This window comes from Mya arenaria, chromosome 3 (assembly GCF_026914265.1).
Source record: "Mya arenaria isolate MELC-2E11 chromosome 3, ASM2691426v1".
NCBI classification, from domain to species: domain Eukaryota; kingdom Metazoa; phylum Mollusca; class Bivalvia; order Myida; family Myidae; genus Mya; species Mya arenaria.
In genome coordinates, this window is record NC_069124.1 from 38,406,759 (window position 1) to 38,428,481 (window position 21,723).

The window sequence follows — 21,723 nt, forward strand, 5'->3', positions numbered from 1 at the left end:
TGTACTTTGTGTTGATTGTTCAAGGCACTGCCATCACGTATCAAGTTTACATGTATATGTTGAAATATCAGACAATTCACATTGTTTTAATGATGTTAACATAGCCTTGAGTTCGTTCCTCAAGAGAAAACTGTGCAGAAGTACTATTTTTCAAAAGCGGTACAATAAACTTGTACGTTGATGCTGAAGGAAATCCCCTCCGATTTAAAATGAGGGATGACTTTATCCGTGGCAAGTTGAAAGAATGTGTATTGCATGCATGTCAAAATGAGGAAGCGGACAGCTTGGACTTTACAGAAGTTGTTGAATGCAAGACATGCTTCGTTTCAAACAACATAAAGCCGCTTGCATCCAAATCATTTGATTTATTTCAGGAATGGCACCTTGGAACACCTCTGGTTTGCCAAATTTTGATGGAGGGTTTCATTAACAAAAAGTCTTTGAACAAAGCAAAAGAGAAAGACACTTTTTTGGCAAAGAAATAGACCAGACTTTACAGTCAGTATGATGATCTTTTAAATCTCACAAACAAGATGTACTCGGGTGTCATTCAGGATCTCAATACACAAGAACTTACAATGAATTATCAGTCAATTGCAAATGTATTTATTGTCTTAAAATAACCCTTTATCTTTCCTTGTAAATATTATTATTATTCATTTTAATTAAATTGTGTATCTCGAAATTTGCACAACACTATTGTTCATAAAGTGATAATTTGCTTATGGTGTGCATGATTGCATAATTTGTGTGCAATGTGTATATACGAGATAGATACATGTACAATGATATTTTTTTGTATGAAATCACAATATTTTTTTATATTCTTTCTTGATTTCAGTTACAAAATACAACTATTTGTGTATAAGGCTTTAGAATTAAGAAAAAGAACTACACAGTTAGAGCAAATGTTTCGTTATAATTGTTCATTTTTTACCTATTTCATTGATTATATGTGTATGAATTGTTTAAAACGAAATAAATTGTGTTCTGTTCTGTCTCTGTTTTATTTTTTGGCTAAGGATTGGATATACATATATATGACAGTATAATAACACAATTAAAGAATCTGTATTAGCTATGAGTGTTCAAAAGCTTCTGTTAATGTTTATATTCTTTGTAATCCAATGCAAACAATGATATGTTTATGTTATAGATACACAAAACTTTGTTAGTTATTATGATTATTTTATAAATCTCACAAAAAGAATTTTATTCTCAACTTATTTTATAAAACTATTTTGAAATATAACGGAATTAATTATTCAACTTGAATTTTAAAGAGTATACAAAATCAGGTGAAATGCTCTGAACAGTAAAGACAAGAATAAATGCAAGTACAGCCTGATTTTGTTGCTAAAAATCTGTTCTCAGAAACATGTGTTTGAAATTGATATGGAGAAGCTGTATTTATGACTTTGCGGCTTTCCTTAGATCATTATCAGTGAGGTGTTAATAAACACTGACCCCTGGATAGCCTTTATCAAATTGAGCAGTTTTTGGACCATGTCTGCCCACCACACAAATCTGATCATCGAAACCTGCTACCTCTTTGCGTTTCAGTCTTTTTGTACTTTCAATTTTTGACTGCTTAAGAAGCTCACGAGCTACAGTTTGAGTTTGTTTCAAGTTTTCATAATATAATGTTTTTTTAGCAATTAAGCTTTCATACGCTTCTGTTCCCACATCTATATAATTTACACGCATGGTGCCTTGTTGCCGAGGAAATGGCAGCCTCCGGCACTGTAATTAGGATTCCTTCATTCACCGGGCAAAAAACAATTTTCTGGCAATGAAACGTCCAGAAAATTGTCACATGTGAGAATACATGTTGTGCGTGTCATAGGGAGAATGAGGAAGTCTCATACACTGGACTCGAGTATTCCTGTTAATCAACTTACTTTATTGAATGACATTGTAGTTGTTATAGCTGCATTTCACAATTTGATGCCATCAATCATTTCATAGAACTAGGTGTTTACATCTAACAAGAAACGCAAAGCAATTTGTGATCTTAATTGTTTATATCATGTTTATCGCTATAAACTGCCAAAATTACGATTTTTTTATTTTCTGTTCATATACTGTATGAGAATAAAAATACTGAAAATAGTGTTAGTTTAACTCAATTTTCTTTATTATCCCTGGGATAATACCTGACACAAACACTTTCAGTAGTTTTGTTGTTAATATTTCAATAAAGTCATTGTCTCTCTGTACACGAACTGCTAAACTGTTTGATTAACTCCCTAATACTTGCATTTATGTTGTAAGGATCAGGGGTAAAGTTCCTGCCCTAACAGATAATTTATCACAATATATTGCTACATCACTGGAGGATAATTTCCTTGCATAATCTGACAAATCAACTTGTTTAAATAACTCGAAATCATTGATGTCTGCCATAACGTTCTATCATGTAAACTAGGTCATTGAACTATATTGTACTATATAATGTATTAACCTGGAGGGGCATACCAGCAATGTTTTGCCTCAAGCTAGTACACGTGGTCAGTTAACGATATGCAGAATCTATTTTAAGGTTATCTGAAATCCGTCTATAAGAAGCGCTGTAATGAGTATTCATACTATGTTATGCGGTTAATATAGTGCGAATAAGCTGCTTTTTTTAGAAATACGCAATTAAAATCATAGTAACCGCAATTATTTTAAAACTAGTTACAAAAAGCAACATAAAAAGCTGAATACGCAAATAGTTTTGAAATTAACGTACTGAATCAAAATAAATGAAGGTGTATCTGTGTTTACATTTCGGCAGCGGCCGGCGAGCTAGATACTTTCGGTTAAAAATAGAATCTGGGTCATCGGATTCGGCCAGGTTTATTCCCCGGAAATTAAGCCGGAGGCATTGATCTTATCGATCTTGAAGATGCAATTAAATTCTCATTTGAATATCAAACCAAAATATTTTAAATGAAATTGAAATCTTTCATTTTAACCTATAATTAGTTATTTTGTGTTTGTATATCATTCATTAGTATATTTTCTTTGTTCAAATTGCCTAAATCGGCTCTTACTTGACACTTTTATTAAGATTTTTAGTAAGTACTTACACAAAATAGATGGATATGCGGCTGTGTCGCATCAAACCATTTTCTTGTAGGTACATACTAACAATATTTAACCATTACTAAATGCTTATCATACATTTCTACAATAAACACCAGACTTTTGAGCATGTTGCATATGCAGATTAATAAACCACTGATATAAATCTCTTCATTTTGTCCACGAGTGACATAGGTTGAGTGCAATATTAAGATACATCAATACATACAGGGAATAAATAATATAAAGGTGATTCGATCCAGGGGAATTTTGAGAGAGGGTCTTGTTATTGCAGAAAGAAACCTTAAACATAAACTTAATTAACATTTCCAACGCATTTTGTTGGATTCATTTGGTTAAGCGGTCATACACCGGTAGTAAATAAAGTACGACTCAGTCAGTTTTGAGTGTAGAGTAGATTAAAAAATGCCTAAATGCGTTATTCTTGGCAGTGCATTGTTTTAAAACCAAAGTTCCAGATAAGGTTTCATATGCAATTGAGTATTACTCCATACTGCAGTAATTATTTGGGTATTCCACATGTTAAATGAATATTTCAAGTGACTGATACTCCATGGTTTTGATTTAAATTGAGTATCAGCATAACAATCTTAGAGTATTTGCGAAGGAATTCGTGAGCATCCATATTCTGCTTTTAGATGTTAATGTTATTTTGTTTTACAAGTACATGACTATACTCACAAAACGTAGCAGTACGAAAGCCTTTCAACGCGTTAAGCGCTTTGATTAATAGGTTGCTGTTATGTTTTTGTTCATGGTTTGCTGTTGGTGGTTTTGATTTTATATGAACATTTTTAAAAAAACATACTTACGTATTCCAATGAGAATTTGGCCCTAATGTTTTAAGACGATCAGAGCGTGTACAGTAAGAACATTTATCATATTACTGTTATTTTTTTATAGTTCTTGTCTCGTTTGTGCAAATGTTAGGAACAGGATATTATAGCTAAAATTTCATTATTAACTTTGATTTATATAAAGACATTCCTAAATATATGTAAGATTATTATGTATACCGTCTACCGTTGTAATCCGAAACATGCCAAATATTGAACGCGTGAGCGAGTACCTGCACATTAGATTGTTTACATTCACTCGCGAGATATGTCAGCTGCAAACATTTCAAGATTATGTTGATTTCACATGTTAGTATTTCTCAAAAAGTAGTAAAATAGACGTAATTTTACATTTTTTTCATATCCTAATTCAACAAAAGGTCAGGTATTGTTTCTGTTAGAATGTCGTTTAAACCAGATCGGATTCGTCGAATTTTCTCTACATATAATTTGATGACGTCACTAGCAGGTGCTTCTGAGAAGTGCGCAAACTGGCGATCACCTTACTTTTGATATTAATATACATGTACTTAACTAACATTCCGATGTTTTATGGGTATTTTTATTCACGAGGTAGTTTTAGGATTTGTTTTGTAACTTCAGTTCCAACTATTTTAATGTAAAGAGGCATCAATATGAAGCCAGCCTACTAGATTAGTTCAGTACCTAATCATTCGACATGGGCAAAATTGTCATATACACCGGTAAATGATACATTTCGCAAAACAAAATGACCGACCCCTATGTCAACAAAGAGGTCAGGCACCAAGAATATAGAAATGCCTCTTAAGGTTATACAATTCAAAAGGTCATTGATCAGATCTGTATAAATAAAAATCAGACACGGTAGACGGTACACACATGCTACTTCTAATGTGTACTACACATTGCTTTGATGCATTATCGAATAGTTACCTCTCGGCTCTGTAATATAAGCGAATTTCCGTCATTAACGGCAAAGTTTTCTGTGATGTCACTTCCAGCTGGCCCAGTGACAAAGATAACGGCACTGAAGGTCTTGGAATAGACGAGTGACGCCATTTCTGCGAGCGCCTGTAGTGCCACGATTGTGTCCTGTAAAAATCAAAGTGAAAGTGATTAAAGATACATCAAATAACCGAATTACCAACTGACCCAGTGACGTTGACGATCAAGTACCGGGGGTTGACGAGTGATTAAACGGAGTAGAGCCTCAAGTTCACGCATGCTGGTTAATGATGCAATGGCTTATGTTGGCTTCAATGGAAAGTGGAAATACAATAACTTTCCTTGGCATAATGAAATGCTTTTGACATCCATGCAAAACACCTATCCATATTCTCTTACTTAAAAACGTTCTTTGAGTTGGAATAGATATCCTAAAAATGACAGAAATTATATCTCAGCGCTTTCAACTTAAAAGTTAACAAAGAATTACAAAGCATTAGGCAATAGTCTACGCTAGTTCCTACCTGAGTAGAGGCGAAGCCGCCGTTTGGGTTCCTTTGACTGGTGAGCCATTTGAGGACCAATAATCCATCATCCCTGTTTCCGATAGCCGCCAGCGCCAAAAGGCCATACGCCGACAGCTCCACACTGAGCGCTTTCCCATTAGGTTTGTCCCACTGGTGAGCTGCGGGTTTGACGGTCGTTTCCGTTTTTTTCCAATACCGCATCCCGCCTAAAGGCAATACGAAAGTGTGTTAATGGGAAATCGTAACTATTCATTTAGTTAATGCGAAATATTATTAACAATGGTGCAAATAAATACATAAACAATATAGCATATGACCATTCGTCTTAACGTCAAATGTATATGTATACTCTGATGTTTTGTGGAAGTAAGAGTGTAGAATTTCAGATATTTGTTAAATTCAATGTGGCTCCTCATGCAATAATCAAATACAATACTAACATTAATATCTCCCGGCTATGAAAACTCTTGACATTGGACAGACCATGCTATAATAATTTGAAATTTGGAACAACAGACGTTTACCTTCCATGGTCGCAAGCCCCTGCAGCCGGTTGAGCGTAGTGACGGCCTGACGACTTCCTGCCAGCGCCAGAGCGTAGCTCGTGATTGCCAGCTCGTAAACGTCCGTCATTGCCGGTACCTCGCTCTCCAGAAACGCTGTTGCAAGGGCAACCGAATTCGCATTCTGACCGCCAACCTGAAGTAATATTGTAATTGTCATTATCTTGTCACATGCTTAAAAAAGTATAACCAATAGAAAATGAATTAAACAAACATCATCGTCACCGTCTCCCAGAATTTCACACTAACCCCCTGTACACCTCTAGCCTCCAACAAAGCAGCAAGGACAAACGCCGTCAGTGACCGCTCACCTGCAATGGAACCTCCCTGAAAAGGTTATTAAAGTATTACACTTTCATTATCATTAGATTCAACTTGTAAAACATAATTTCTAATTAATACATAAACATAGTGTTGGTAATCTGACAGAAAAAAATAATATCGATAAATGGTGTATGAAACCGATTAATGATCGATTATTAATCGATTTAATAATTATATAATTATCTTTGGTCATCATATTTAGGCATACACTACATGCAACAGTTTTAAGCACCAATGTTCCCTTACAAAATTGTTTGTACCTTTTTTGTATAAATTACATTATTTATTCAGAATGCGACTATTTTAGTGTTTACAAGTTACTATTACAGAACATGAGACCACAGGCTCTTTTTTGTCGTACATTTAGTATTGCATACATGTGTAAATTGAACACAAAGAAAGATATCAATTTCCGTTTAATAATCAGTCAGTAACAAGTACAACAAGCAGTTGAATATTCTGTATGTTTTACAAGAACAATTTCTTTCAGAAAACTGAGAAACTAAATTCTTGCATGGTAAGAAGCAAACGGAAACATGTTTTAAAAATCACTTTTAAATCACAAACAAGAGAAGTTGAGAACCAATCCTTAAGCAGTTAAATTACAAAGAAAATTTGTAATGAGGTACTGTAGTAACTTTTTAAAATTGTCTTGATAAGAATAAGACTAGATAACATAGTAACACCTTAACATTTCAATATTAAATAGCATTAACCAGAAACAAAATATATTTCATTACATTTATAACTGATAGTCGGTAGCGGTTACGTCCCTTGTTTCTTTATCGATTGTTCAATTTTCACTATCGATCAATTGTCGATTATAATCGACCATCGGCACAACACTACCTAAACATACCGACTTCGAAACTGTATTGTACTTCCATCAAAGTTCGAACAGTATTTGATATTTCTGTGACGCATTCCAATACATTATCAAGAATAAATCAAGAGGACGATGTACGAAGCTTCGGGTTGCAAGGTACATTGGCTGTATATTCTTAAATATTATCTGACCACGCGTACGCGTAGTTAGTAAAGTTGGCGTCAACTGACTGTAATAGTTGGTTTTGAAATAGTTTCAGTGTTTCGATGCGAATGGCGACCGATTGTTTGAAGAAACATTATTTCATCGATCTAAGACCGTAGCGTAAGACCCATTTAGCTTAGGTATCCGACAAGTGAAAGTTTTTGTCGATCAGCTTATACATACCCTTAACGCTCTAAGCACCACAATATATCCTCAAACCTACCTGCATCTCCTTGTGCAGCACCTTGCCCGGCTCCTGGAATGTCCCGTTGGAGTTCTGATGTTTGAGTATCCAGTCAACCGTGCGTGTCATCACTCGATCGTCAATAAAAATGTATGGCCGCGCTTGGACAAAAGACTTGAGGACAAAAGCGGACAGCCACATGCTTCCCGAGGGGTCGCGCTCTCCGAACGCACTGAATGAGCCGTCCTTGTGTTGATAGGTCAACTCACGCTGGTATCCTGTTGGTAAAAAGAACACAATTGTTCATCGTATAATTGTACATTCATAACAAAAGTATATAGATTATTAAAACGGCTCAGGACAAGTTATGAGTGATTGTATTTCTGCTTGTGATGGTTAATAAGACAGTAGCAAGTTGTATGGGGTGCAAACATGTCCGTGTTTTATGTCTAGTTGTTGTTTTTACACTGGGAAGATCCCCAGTCTTTCGGTATGACCACAAATGCCCAAAGTGAGTGTATGGTTTCGAAGGTCGAAATTGAATGATCATTATTCAGTAAAACCAGAAGTTTAAAACATATGAATTGGGGCTTGTTTTTTTTCAGGAAATGTTCATTTAATGAACATATCGTATCCATATAATTTCATTTGATGAGGTAAACATTCGCAAATGCCTGGATATTCCGTCACATTTCGGAAGTTTGGATGCAGAATGTCCTGAAATAAAATGAAGACAACATTGGTTGTTAACGTCTTGGTTGGTGCGTTGTGAAGGACTATACCTATTAATCTGTAATATGAACATACTGGCACTTAGTAAGCATTATTGAGGTTGACCAAGGTGTAAATGAGCGATTAAACAACAACAGATGTACTGGTGAACGCTGAACGAGGACTGGACGTAATTATTTCGTGTGCAATAAATATAATATTGAAAGAATATCGATTGAAGGAAATTATTTATATATGATTGAAGTTTGGTTTGACATCCGTAAGTTCAGTGATCGAAAAATATAGATGAACACTGAACGAGGACTAGACGTGATTCTGTTCTATGCAATATATGTAATACTGAAAAAATATCTATCAAAAATGTACATACATGATCAAGGTTTGGTCATCCAGAACCATTGACCCCAACGTGTTTAGGACCTAAAGTGGCTAGCACGGCCAGAAGGAAGCGATGTTATCCCCAAAGACTGGGAACTGGCATGTAGGGGACATCCAGGGCAATAACATATCACCGCCCAATAACTTCAATATTGGGATAAGCTTGACCAAAATTGATCCCCAACGTCTAGGCCTCCTTTTGGGGTAAAACAAGCACATTGACATACTTTGGGTCGGCTGGTACGGCCATAAAAAGTCGATGCGACCCCAAAAGACTGGGTAAGTGTATGTAGGGGACATTCAGGGTTATCACCTTGCACCGCTCAATAACTTCCAACGTTGGGTCAGTTGACCAAAATTGACCACCAACGTCAAGGGCCTCCTATTTGGATAAAACAAGCACATTGAAATACTTTGGCTGTTTGCTACGGCCAGAAAGACGCGATTTCACCACCAAAGACCGGGTACTGGCATGTACATGTAGGGGACAGGACTATTATCACCGAACATTATCGAACACCGACCAATGACTTCCATCTTGACACTTGACCAAAATTCATCCCCAACGTCTAGGACCTCCTTTATGGGTAAAACTAGCACATTGACCTACTTTGAGTCGGTTAGATATGGCCAGAAAGGGGCGACGAGACAGGGTTCTGGTATGTAGGGTACATCCAGGGCTTTCACCTTGCATCGTCCAATAACTTCCATCTTTGAGTCAGCTTGACCAAAATTGACCCCCACCCCCCAACGTCAAGAGTCTCCTATTTGGGTAAAACAAGCGCACTGAACTACTTCGGCTGGCTGGTACGGTCAAAAGGACGCGATTTGACCACCAAAGACCGGGTAAATGGCATGTAGGGGACAGGACTATTATCTAACACCGTTCAATGACTTCCATCTTAGGGTCCGATTGTCAGTTTTCATTGTTGAAGCAGTTGTATATTTTTTCATAATCTGGCAATAATGATCAGCCTGTTGAATGTGGCAAGTATCTGGAAGGAGCAGACGTATTGATTGACTGCTAAAATTATTCCTTTAGCATTTCTTGTTTTGTGGTACTAGGTTCTAGGGCTGCAACAATATGCCAAAATCCACATTGCAATATTATAAGTTACGGGGTTAGTAGGTGATCCGATATATGATATACGGGGCAAAGGAAACCATATCGGGTAAGAGCGAAGCTCGAACACGAATATTGTTTCCGTCGACAACCTGTTTACATGTTTAAATGTTTCATTTATTCATCGGAATCGGAAAATAGACGCCATTTTGGTACGCTATATATTTGGTGACCCAATATGGAAAAATATGGGGTCACCGCGTGACCAGTCCTGGACCAATGGCGTTGCGTCATTCATGTTGGAGGCGTGATATATTGCAGTATCCAAAACACATATTGTTATATATTGCAATATATTGCGCAAGATCTTATGCATTGAAATAAAATAGGTATTATGTATGAGTGCAATTTAAAAACAATACGCATAAAATAAAACCATCAGTTAATAAAATAGGAACCTTTATTGTCAACTGAATCTTTTGCACTGATCAATCATTGAAACATTAAAAACAATGATTATAGAAACAGTTCACAAAACTTGAAATAAAGCATTGACCAAAACTGTCCTTGCTTGAATATAGGTTAGAGAACAATTAACAAGAGTCTCTTGTTAATTGTTCTCTAATCTATAGTCAACCAATAAAAGTTTTGGTCAATGCTTTATTTTAAGTTTATATATATATATATATATATATATATATATATAGACAATAGCAGTAATCAACAGGGATGTCTGTTGCACCACGTTTTCTTTTCAGGGGAAAAAGTTCCCATACAATGCCTTTTCCCTTGGGATTTCGAACGAATCCACTCTCACTCCTGTCGTCTGCCATTGTTATGAAATTATTGAGACTACGATATAATTCGAGGTGTTCCGAATTCGCTGGCCGTACTTTAGTGCAAAAATGATAAATAAACAAAACGCGGAAGAAGACATACGTGAAATCAATTAATATATGTGTCGGTCGTTCCTAATTGACGTAATTGCAACTAAAACTTATCGGCTGTTTATTATTTAGGAATTCTTTAAAATTAAATCGATTCTGTGTTTTTGCGTAAAATAAAAACATCTTAATTTGAGACGCCTTTTCGCCATTTGAGAGAGCACATGTGCCTTTTCGCTGTTTAATGACGTTGTGTTTTCGGTGTTTCGTTGTTCAACGTGTTGACGTTTGCATTTCGCGTATTGTTTATTTTTTTTTGAAAACATTTACAACAACCATCGATGAGTTAATGATTAACGCCTTTTTGTTTTTAAAAAAGCGTATCGCGGTATATTGATATGACGAAACTCGTATTGCAATACATTATTTTTAAACAGTATAGCGGTATAAATCGGTATATAGATATATTGCTGCAGACTTACTAGGTTCCTTATTGGCTATACTTATTGGCTGCTGTTTGCTAACTTGCTGTCACCCTTGAATTGAAATCTGATGTTGGACCACCATCCATGGAGAATCACATCCCGAGTTGGACATAGGGTACACACAAATATCTACGTCAAAACTCGCTTTCTATTCAAGAATTCAGTTTGAAAGTACTTCTTCGGATTTGGAAACAAGATTTACACAGGCTTGAACTTCTCTGTCAGTGACTCTATTGACAATGCTGACTTCAATAGGTGAAGCATTGTCTTACAAGTTGAGAGTATATGACCAAATACCGTCTGTATTGATAAGGTTCAGTCAGTGAATTAGACAATCGGATCTTGGACAAATCTGATAAAATATTAAGAGTTTTGGTAAACTTTCGGAGAATATCAGTCCTCGTGTCCGGGAAAATTTCAGTCCAAGTAACTGCAATGTTTACATATTATTTTGTCGGGATAATTTTGCAGGCTTCACCGTTCAATCACCGTTCAATCCTATCCCATCATGCATTGCTCAATACAGTATATATATGGGTCATGCATACAAGCTCTTACGTGGAAATTTCCAACAAAACGTCAAAAGCCAAAGAACGTACCTGTTAGGTGATTAGTAGCTAAATAATACCAGACAATTCGTATCGAATGACTTAATACACAAAATGAAAAATGCTTTAAGGTTGATAATTTATTTTCAAATTGATATTGCCACACAATTACTTGAATTAAAATACTCAGTGTTCTTTATAGTCTAAATACCATATTTTGGCCATATATATCATTCAAGTGGCTGTGCTTATAGTTAACAGGGCTTGAATTTAGAAAACAAAATATACTTGCAAATTTTTGCGAGTGCAGAAAATACCAACTTCAAAAATCTGAAGTTGTCTCGCAATATTTTTGTTAAACGCTTTGTTTTTGTCTGTGATGTAATGTGATCAAAAACAACAACAATGATTTCTGTGTCAAAACAATTCACCTTCTAAATTAGATTAGTAAACAGAAAACGTATTGAGGAAGTTAAATAGTTTCTATCTTGCAGAATTTTTCATCATCGTCTGTATTGAAGGTTGATTTCAGTGGAGTTTCTTCTTCCATTTAGTTAGTTTTAATGGAAGGATTTTTTTTAATTCAGGCTTCTATGTCGTATTTGTTTATTCATCCATGCGCAAACAAACTTTTTTTGCTTATCATGATGATGGACTGTGCCTCAAAATCGAAACGATTTTAGCCAAATACTTCCGCCTAAAACCTGAACATGAAAAACCACTCTTCAATGTGCGCTAAGCGTATCACGCTTGTGTAAATCACATCATTTTATGAGTGTTTAGTAGAAACAGAGAGTATGAAAATTGAAAGTTGCTATAATTCTTTTCACTCTCAACATTTTGCAAGTACTTTAAAACACAAATCGCAATTTCCACCCGTTTTTGCCAGTGTGCGAGTGCTAAATTTGAGCCCTGGCTTCATAAAAGGGAAACGGGGAGGGCCGATTTCTAACGTTGTAATAACGTGTGGCCCTACAACCCTTTTTTTATATTTATACATATGTGCTGAAATATTTGCATTCAAATGTGCTATGTAAACTTGTTTATATGCAATAAAATAGGATTAAAATAATATAAAAGGGAAACATAATTGTGTTCGTGTTTTTTTCTTATCATTTGTTAGCTCGGCTATTCGAAGAAAAGGGAGAGCTATGCTACTCACCCTAGCGTCGGCCTAACACATTGGTTAAGGATTTACATGTAAGCACCTTAAATTTAAGTCAATATCTCAGCGAATACACCGTACATCATGTTTTGCATTGAACTTTATATATGTATACCCAACTATTCAAACTACTTAATTAATGAAGTTGGTTAACACTAATTTGAAAATAATGCAAATTATGGGCCTTTATTCTTCGACTTAGACATTCGGATTAATGTTTGGCATGTAAACACACACAGGTTAATATCGCAGCAACTATTTGTTGTATTTCTTTGAATTTATACAATGGTATTCAACCACCCAACCTACTTGAACAACTAAGTTTATAAACTTGAAACTTTATACATGGGGTTAAACCATTCAACCTTTTAAATTAGTCAAGTTATAAAACTGTATCTTGCATATAATTTAAATTCTGCCCCTTTTTTATTCGACTTACAAATTTTGGTTTAAGTTTTGCATGTAAGCGTAACCTTACAACTAAACAATCTGCAACTGATGTAAATTGATGCTTAAAATGCCATTTGAGCCCAGGTTCATTTTGGTCATTTCGCCTTAAATGGTGCTTGAATGACAGACAGTTAATCTGGAAAAAACTGACAAAAACTGAGCTAGTTTTGGGTGTTTAATGTATGGAGTGCTAATCAAAAGTGTTTTTCACAAAAAAATAAGTAGGTGGTCAACTTAACTGCTCTCCTAAATTCAAAGCACCGAGGGTGCTGGTAGACTTGGGGAATGGTACAGTGAGTGTCGAGCGTAATGAAGATGATCATTTAATGAACGTATGGTCTCCATATAATTTTCATTCGATGTGGTTAACGTTTGCAACTGCGCTGAGTTGAATTTTACATTAAAACTGTCATGTTTACGAAATGTTGCAAAGGAAGGTGCATGAAAGCACTTGTTGATTGAGTGTTATGGAATATAGATCTTAAGCTTACACATTAAGAGAAAGACACTTCATAAGCAACCTTACAGTGCATACAGTGTCAATAAGTGATAAATCCCCTGTAATTGTTGTTGTAATTGACATGTTTCGAAATCGATGTCGTCAGTGCTGACTCCTTGCTGTCCTGTGGAAACTGATCTAAATGACGTAATGCATTGAAGGGGTGATTGCGATGTGCGTGTGATATGCACTAACAATCCATATGCAGACATAGAAATGCATAACAATGGATAGCATGGTTGTACGAGTGGATGATATATATATATGTATAATTGTAAGTCAATACATGTTGCAACAACTTCTCCCGTACTATAATATTGCTTTAATATCAAGCATCAATCGCAGCCTACTTCTTGCAATATCAATTGACAGATTGTTAGTGAATATCACTTATTGTTTGCAGAATTCACAGACTAATCGTTTTAAAACATCTTCATAACGATATACATGTACACTATTACATACCCAAACCCATTAAAACCACACCCATTTTGCAGATTACAAACATCAACAGTTCTAAGTTCTTACACACAGTCTTGACACCTACGATAACACTCCTTCAGTCTGCCAGCACTTTCAGTGCTTGATTTATTTTATACGTTGAGGTACAGCTAGAATGGTTGTAGAAAGCGCAATGGCAATTCTGAATATGAATATACATCTATGTTATGGTCAACATAAGCCACGATAAGCCCGCTAAACAAGGTATTTCATACAATAAAACAAACGCTTTGAAAATGCCTTGACCATTGGCGCATTGTCACACTCATAGGCTAGACTATCCAAAACATTGTTATCTACCTTTCTTCATGTAGTTTTTGGTCTTCTCCGCCAAGGCGGTGTCCAGGTTGTTGGTGACACTGAGGTACTTGGTGACGAATATGTTAGGAGCAAAATTGAGCATATTCTGTTCCCCACAGCCGTACGGCATCTTTATGAGTGACTCCAGACCGTTGATGCTGGGACCCATCAGGTCGCCTGCAAGGGGATAAAACAACATTATTTTATGTCGTCTGATGTGTAGTAGAGGTAATCATTTCTGGACCGGCAGTCCAGCAGGTCTCTTGAAAGGGGATACCGATTGATTTATTAGTAATACGATTATAAATCGTTAATCAGAACGCTTTATTTTTATTTATTTTTTACAAATGTTGACTATTCTTCGTAGATTTTTAGTTAATTTTTGTTTTCATTTTCGCTCGATTTTGACAGCAATAAGCTGAATAACTACCGAGCTCGTTACCAGTTCTGTATCCACCTTTCGGTGTTTTTAATGCAACCGCATCCTACATGGCTTGTCTATCACATCTATTATACGTTAATTTCGTTTACCAATGACTGAAACAGTGATCCTCTCTGATCCTGGTACAGTATTTGGTGGGAAAGTGATCGGTACGGTGGTTGTGAAATCTGGGGTGTTTTTTAGATTCAGCAACACTGGAACGTTGTACTCCCCGGCCGTACCCTCAGGCTGGACAAAAGAACAAGACAGAATTAGGAGTATTTTCATATGAGACATAATTTTCCATAATAATGACACTTCTATAGGAATGTTATGCTGTGCTCGATGGTCAATTAGAAATAAAGGATAGGACAATGAGATGTGTATTTTTAATATGCATACAATACCTCGACAAGCAGCTTCCTTTCAACGGCATCGGCGGAGTATATTGAACGGGTCTCGACGGTTAGTTTAATCTTTCCCAGAGCCCGGGGGATTATCGGGAAATACACGGTCGCCGCGCTGTTCGGCTTCACCTGAAATGGGGGAAGGGTTGCATTGGTTGGAATGCTAATACTAATACATCTACATATACTAGGATTACGTGTGCATAATCTTGGACAACATTCTTATAGTGTCAGTACACGTGTGTATATAATTTACACTTAACAACGCCGTGAGTAAATGGCCTACTTCTCTCAATCTCTAAAATTAGTTACAATCATAAAACGAATAACTGTATACGTACATACCATGACGAATCTGGCGAGTATATGGAAGACCACAACGTCGAAATGTACATGTTGTCATAGTCGGAGTTAATAGTCATTGTTAATAAACTACAACGTGTGTGTACATACCATGGCGAATCTGGCGACGTTGGTAGAGTAGACAGAAGTCCACCATGTTGAGATGTGGATATTGTCAAAGTCGGGGTTACGCCGTAACAAAACGTACGCCTGGAGATGAAATAGTGCTTAAAGTTAAATTGAGGATCCTCAGGTAAAAGTTGGGATGTGAGTTTGAGATATTCCACCAATCATATTTATTTGAATTGGCCTAAAAATTGAGCTAGCGGTACAAACAAATACACAAGGATGAAACACGAGGACATTACATACAGAACATATATACAATTAGACAATGGGATTTTCTTGAAAGTTCATTTCTTGCAACATGTCTTAAATTATTAGAACGCCACTTCAAGACCCTAATAGTGATTCCTTTGATAGTAATTAAATGTTCAAAATCAAATCTCCAATATAATTAAGTGGTCTTACTTCGTAACGACTAGAATAATAGCTATGGCCTTTACAATAAAGTGGAATTTCTTATGATACAGAGCGTAATATTGAGTCGACGATGTAATTTATTACATTGTAAAACATACTCACAAAGACCGGAAACGAATTGTAATTGAAGACATTGGCCTGTAAGATGAGCTTCTCTCCTCGGACCACGGAGTAGGGCAACTGCAGGGAGACGAAGAACGAGCGGAACGTCTCCAGCTGAAAAAAAAACATCGGGGGGTTGGCAGAAGTTAGTACTTTGATTTACATACAGTTATACTTGCATATATTAAGATTAAAACCTACATTACCAGCCATTGGCCTTCTACAAGTACCATTCTTAATCGTAAAAAATATCATTTATGCCTCATCCACATATTCACGATTTTAAATGCCGTCCTTGATAGGACCATTCCTGATTAAAATTCTGATAAAGATTCTGTGATTCGTTGCTGGAAATTCAAAAAAATGCAAAAAAACAAACATTTATTTAATCACGACATCAACCAGATAGTGTTCGGGAAACGTTCCGATTCAGTCGTTTGCAGACGTATTTATCCAGATTGTGCCGTTCTCAATCCGATTATGGTCCGATTTGTATCTTTCGCATGGTAAAAAAACCCCGACCGAATCTGTCCTTACAGCGTCCCGACAGTAACCAAACCGTGATCCGACGTTGACGGAAGACATCCGCAAGATCTCGAAGCAATCTCATGTCGGCAAGAAACGGCAATTAAACATTTATGGAACGGAACGTGTGTGAAGATTTCTCACTTTGTCTCAGTAATTTCAGTCTGGAGTTTTGAGCATGTTGCATATACATATTCATAAACTACTAATATAACTATGTTATTGAAGAAAGAGACCTTAAACATTAACTTTATTAACATGTCCAATAAATTTTGTTGGATGTATTTGGTTTTGCGTTCATACCTTGGTAGTAAATTAACTACGACTCAGTCATTGTTTGAAGTGTAGAGGACAATGCTAATAAAAAAAATGCCTAAATGCTTTATCCGTGGCAGTGCATCGTTTATGAAACCAAAGTGGGTGTTCCACATGTTAAATAAGTATTTCAAGTGACTGATCTCCATGGTTTTAATTTAATTGGATAAAAGACGTACTTGCGAAGAAGTTCATGAGCATACATAAACTATCTTTAGATGTTTACCTTAATTTGTTTTACAATTGCATGACGTACTATACTCACAAAACGTAGCAATGCGAACGATACAAATCGGATTAGAATCGGATTGAGAACGGTAACTCGGGACGAAATTGGCTGATTCATTACAAATCTTAAAACTTGAGAAGTCTTACTATAGCAGCGGCCTTGGAGAGCCCGAGGCCAGTTTCCGGATGAACGGCGAAGGCGGTGGCAACCCAGGATGTGATCGTGTCAGGCACCGTGCCCTTGATTGACACACTTCCGTTTGCACTGTAAATTTTGACATTACAATCGTCCGGATTACAGTCATCGTCACAGGAACGATATATACAGGTTCGCTACGAAATATTGTGTAGTACTTTAATCAGATTGTGTGCGTATTATGCCAAAATAAAACTGAAGACAATAGATTTTTACCTTGCTTACCAAATACCAAAAACTACTTTAAAATCAGAATAAGTTATATATATATGATACAATTTTAAAATCACGACCACACAAAACAACTAGACAACCGTTCTGTCCATGTTTCAGGAAAACACAAAATAACCCTACATAACACTTCCCAAAGCCACATTTTCAAAAAGCGCTTGCGGACTTTCGTGGGCGCTTTCATGCCGTCCGGCGCGCGTGTAGTCGTTGACGGTCGCGCACTAGCGGTCACCATAGGGCCGCACATACCGGAAACTGCTGCCATCATAAACACCCGTCCATCAGCCATATCGTCATAATATATTTCCGAGTCGAAAACTGGTTGGAATATTTGTGAATAATTATGTATTTATATTATGATTATATATTTCGTGCATCTTATGCAAATGTCTAACATCGCGGTTTGAATACAGGCTCTTTCCTGAAACATGACACACAAGGTTGACATTAACCCATGTGAAGTACTTTGCTCTGCAAATAAATTCCAAATCAGATTTTTCACATTCTTATCAATATTTTGATAAAACATGTCTAATGAATTTTGTGGTTCAACCGTGTACTACTTCAAATAAGTCCAACTGCATCTCCACATTTTATAAGTAAAAAGCTCTAGAAGCTGCATTTACAGTGCCTCCTGTGTTTCCCACAACCACATCTCGGGGAACAACTTTCGAAGTCTCGTCGGCTCCTTCATTTCCGCGGGGCTGGGAGGCGGTCCGGCCTTGGCCTCCATCGGGGCCGCATCATTTCTCATCATCATCGCCCCTCCGCCGAAGCCTCCATGGGCCATGGGCATAGCTATAGGACCATTCCATGCTATTGCGTAAATAAATACATTTTTAAATATTTTTAAACAAACCTTGCAGTTTATCATATATGATTATAACTGTATCCAATGCATAAATAATCAGATTATATGCCAATACAATCTGAATACAATCAAGAACCGAAAAAACATTACAGCTATTGTTGTGACAGTTTGCATTTTAGATCCGAAATAGGACGTGAAATGACTTATTTTTGCCATTTATCAAGGCCAAAAATGCGTGTTTGTATTATTTTTTTCGGTATATGTACATATATTTTTGCCTACACGTCAAACTTTAATATGGTACTCAAATAATATGGGGTCACCAGGAGACCAAAATTCTCAGTTTTGTTGCATAACTGTAACATAAATAACAATTACAAACAGCCGCGACGCGAAAAAGTGATTCATAGGAACGTTGATACTTCATATTGAAATGATTTAATTTAAAGTTATGTTATAATATGAACTTATTTAATTCTTTGAATGCCCTTACATTCTTTGTGCTCGTACACATTGGCGTCAGTGATATAGACGAGGCCAGCATTCTGAAATACATGTGAATTATTACATAAATAGTTTATCGCTTCAAACTTACATATAAGGGCCAAGTATTTCATTCACTCTATGTTGTCGTATGTGACTTAGTGGATTCACATACTGGGCCGTGACGTGATACTTTATGATCTTATCACCTGTTAATATGTATCAATAATAACTTTAAGCCGGCTATAATTCATGTTTGTTCCTGTGATTAAATTCGTTTAATGTGTAATACATGAACTATAACCTATACGAAAAACTTCGGATAAGGAAAATCTGCATTTTGAGACAAATTAAAAAACATCAACTTAAAAGGGATGATAACACAAGGCTTAAACGCATTCTCGGCCTTCCGTACAAACAAAAACAGTATATACTAAAAGACACGGGTACATTTATACAGTTTTTTGTATTCATTTTTAGCACAGGCAGATAACTGATAAAATATTTTAAAGGCACACTTTTTATGGACATAAACATATTACTGCACAGCGTGTCCTTACCCGGAATACCTGGCTAACATCCTGACCACCCGCCGGCATGGGCCATCGCATGCAGAACCAGCCGCATGGCCGGAAACCGCCGCCCTGTGTGTCGTACGATCGTAACTCTGTTGTGACCTGAAATGTTCGTACCATTATAAAAGTCTGATAATGATAAGTATCGTAGTATTAACAATATTTCTACCTCTCTGATTATCGTGATTCGAATTGCCTTTACAGTTACGTAAATATTCTCCTGCTTTCAAAATAGTCCAATGTAGTTGTAAAGTACATCTTGTAATACGGTCGACAATTTAGCAACTACAGTTCAACACATTGTCACTACAGCGGAAACTAACCATATTTTCTGAAATGTCATTTCCAGATTTCAGCAGCAAAACGCTCTTGTCGACGGCAAGAACGTTAACACGTGATCCAGGGTCCGCCGTCACCGTCAAAGTGACCTCAGCCCCTGGCTCTACACGCGTTTGGTCGAAATCTACTGTCACCTGGCAAAAACGTTACACATATTTAAAAAAACAACAACAACATAATAATAATGAATTACTTCGTTCATTTAAGTATTTTTATTGTTAGCCTAAAGCTGCACCCTCACAGATCGACAATTTTGACTTTTCTTTTAATTTTTGTCTCAGAATCAGCAGATTTTTGCATCGATCCGAAAAAATCGTTTTTCTTAAAGCGGTAGTAACGTTTTTAGCCATAAAACCTCAATTTTCGAACGTAAATATGAATCAACGAACTGAAAGTACTGCTAGAAGGTTGAAGGTTGGGTGTTTTGTTCTATGAAACTTTATCACCCACAGATATTGTGGATTTTCGTTCATATCATATTAATATATTTTGGACATTTCGCACCATGATCTGAAAATAACAAGCCTAGAATTATCAATGCGAACTAGAATAAGGCCGAGTATAAAAACCATTTACATGATGAAAAGTTTACACATGTAAAAATAGTAAGTATGCTTATGTCATGCATATCGGGTGATCCCCTAGTCGTACACAATCTTTTATCACCAGAAATACAGATGACTATGATTTCTTTGAAACTATTGAATCTGATAATGTTAGATATGACAATCTTGGGTATAGGCTATGTACGGGTGATCTTAATTATCGGACCTCGGATTACTTTGATTTCATTTTTTATGATTAATACTTTTATAGATGAAAATCAACCATTTATCATTGAAAAAAAATAAATCTGTTTTACGTCGCACAAGCAAGGATTATAAGTATCGTCCATGACTGAGAGTGTAAGATAGGTTCAATAGGGTGTTTGCGGAAACGAGTGTTACCGAGTTTCCGCAACACACCCTGCGCGAGGGCTGGGATAACCTATCTTACACGAGCGGCTATGGTAGATGTTTTTTCTCCCACCTCAGTTAAAAAAATTAAGTAAAATGAAACCATTGCAAAAATATGTGTTTTTGGAGCTTAAACGTCCTAAAAAGTATAGAATTCTCGCTTCCCGCAGTTGTAAACAACAGACTGGCCGAAGGTTTTCCTTCAATAACTTTTTTATTCCGTAAGGCCACACCAAATTGATATTTCGTTCCGCGGATTTACCGCTCCTATTTTTTTGAAAATGTAAAAAAATTTTTTTTGCCCGCACCTCCATTTTGATCGCCAAGCAGATTTTTTTCAGGTAATAATTCATTAAAAGGCTAAAAATAATCAAGTATAATTTTTCTACGCTAGTTTTCGTGTTTTTGTAAAGGGAAGTTACCGATGCGTAGTGTTTTTATACTGTATATCGATCGGTTTAGCATGGGTTTCAATAAATTTAATCAAAATGGCGGCTTCCGGTATAAACAATGTGGCTCGAATTTTGGAAATTAAATCTTATTTTTGACAATAAATATGTTTTGAGCATGCTTGAAGTCATTGTTGATCGTCTCATGCACTAAAGGATCATTATTTAAAGCAATCATTATGCAATAAAGCATGTGTATCTGAGACTGGTAGCGATTATATTGCGTAATTAGTGACTCGTTTTGAATGGAAATCGGAATATAATAATAATAATAATAATAATAACAACTTTATTTAACGAAGGTTACATACTAA

The 21,723-nt window shown here is 36.2% G+C and overlaps 1 protein-coding gene across 2 annotated transcripts in view; it reads right to left on the reverse strand.

Annotated features, from left to right (window-relative positions):
• The window catches only part of LOC128228398 (CD109 antigen-like), a 130,341-nt gene that overhangs the window by 19,404 nt on the left and 89,214 nt on the right, over positions 1-21,723 (reverse strand). For both annotated transcript variants that reach the window (XM_052939699.1, XM_052939698.1), the window contains exons 16-30: positions 19,989-20,138; positions 19,651-19,767; positions 19,101-19,152; positions 18,423-18,612; positions 17,517-17,634; positions 16,302-16,415; positions 15,768-15,866; positions 15,315-15,443; positions 15,018-15,156; positions 14,487-14,663; positions 7,521-7,759; positions 6,193-6,270; positions 5,905-6,079; positions 5,378-5,586; positions 4,842-5,000 (exon numbers count right to left, since the gene is read on the reverse strand). In XM_052939699.1, the coding sequence (XP_052795659.1) occupies positions 4,842-5,000; positions 5,378-5,586; positions 5,905-6,079; positions 6,193-6,270; positions 7,521-7,759; positions 14,487-14,663; positions 15,018-15,156; positions 15,315-15,443; positions 15,768-15,866; positions 16,302-16,415; positions 17,517-17,634; positions 18,423-18,612; positions 19,101-19,152; positions 19,651-19,767; positions 19,989-20,138 (2,145 nt within the window). The remainder of the gene's footprint in view (positions 1-4,841; positions 5,001-5,377; positions 5,587-5,904; positions 6,080-6,192; positions 6,271-7,520; positions 7,760-14,486; positions 14,664-15,017; positions 15,157-15,314; positions 15,444-15,767; positions 15,867-16,301; positions 16,416-17,516; positions 17,635-18,422; positions 18,613-19,100; positions 19,153-19,650; positions 19,768-19,988; positions 20,139-21,723) is intronic.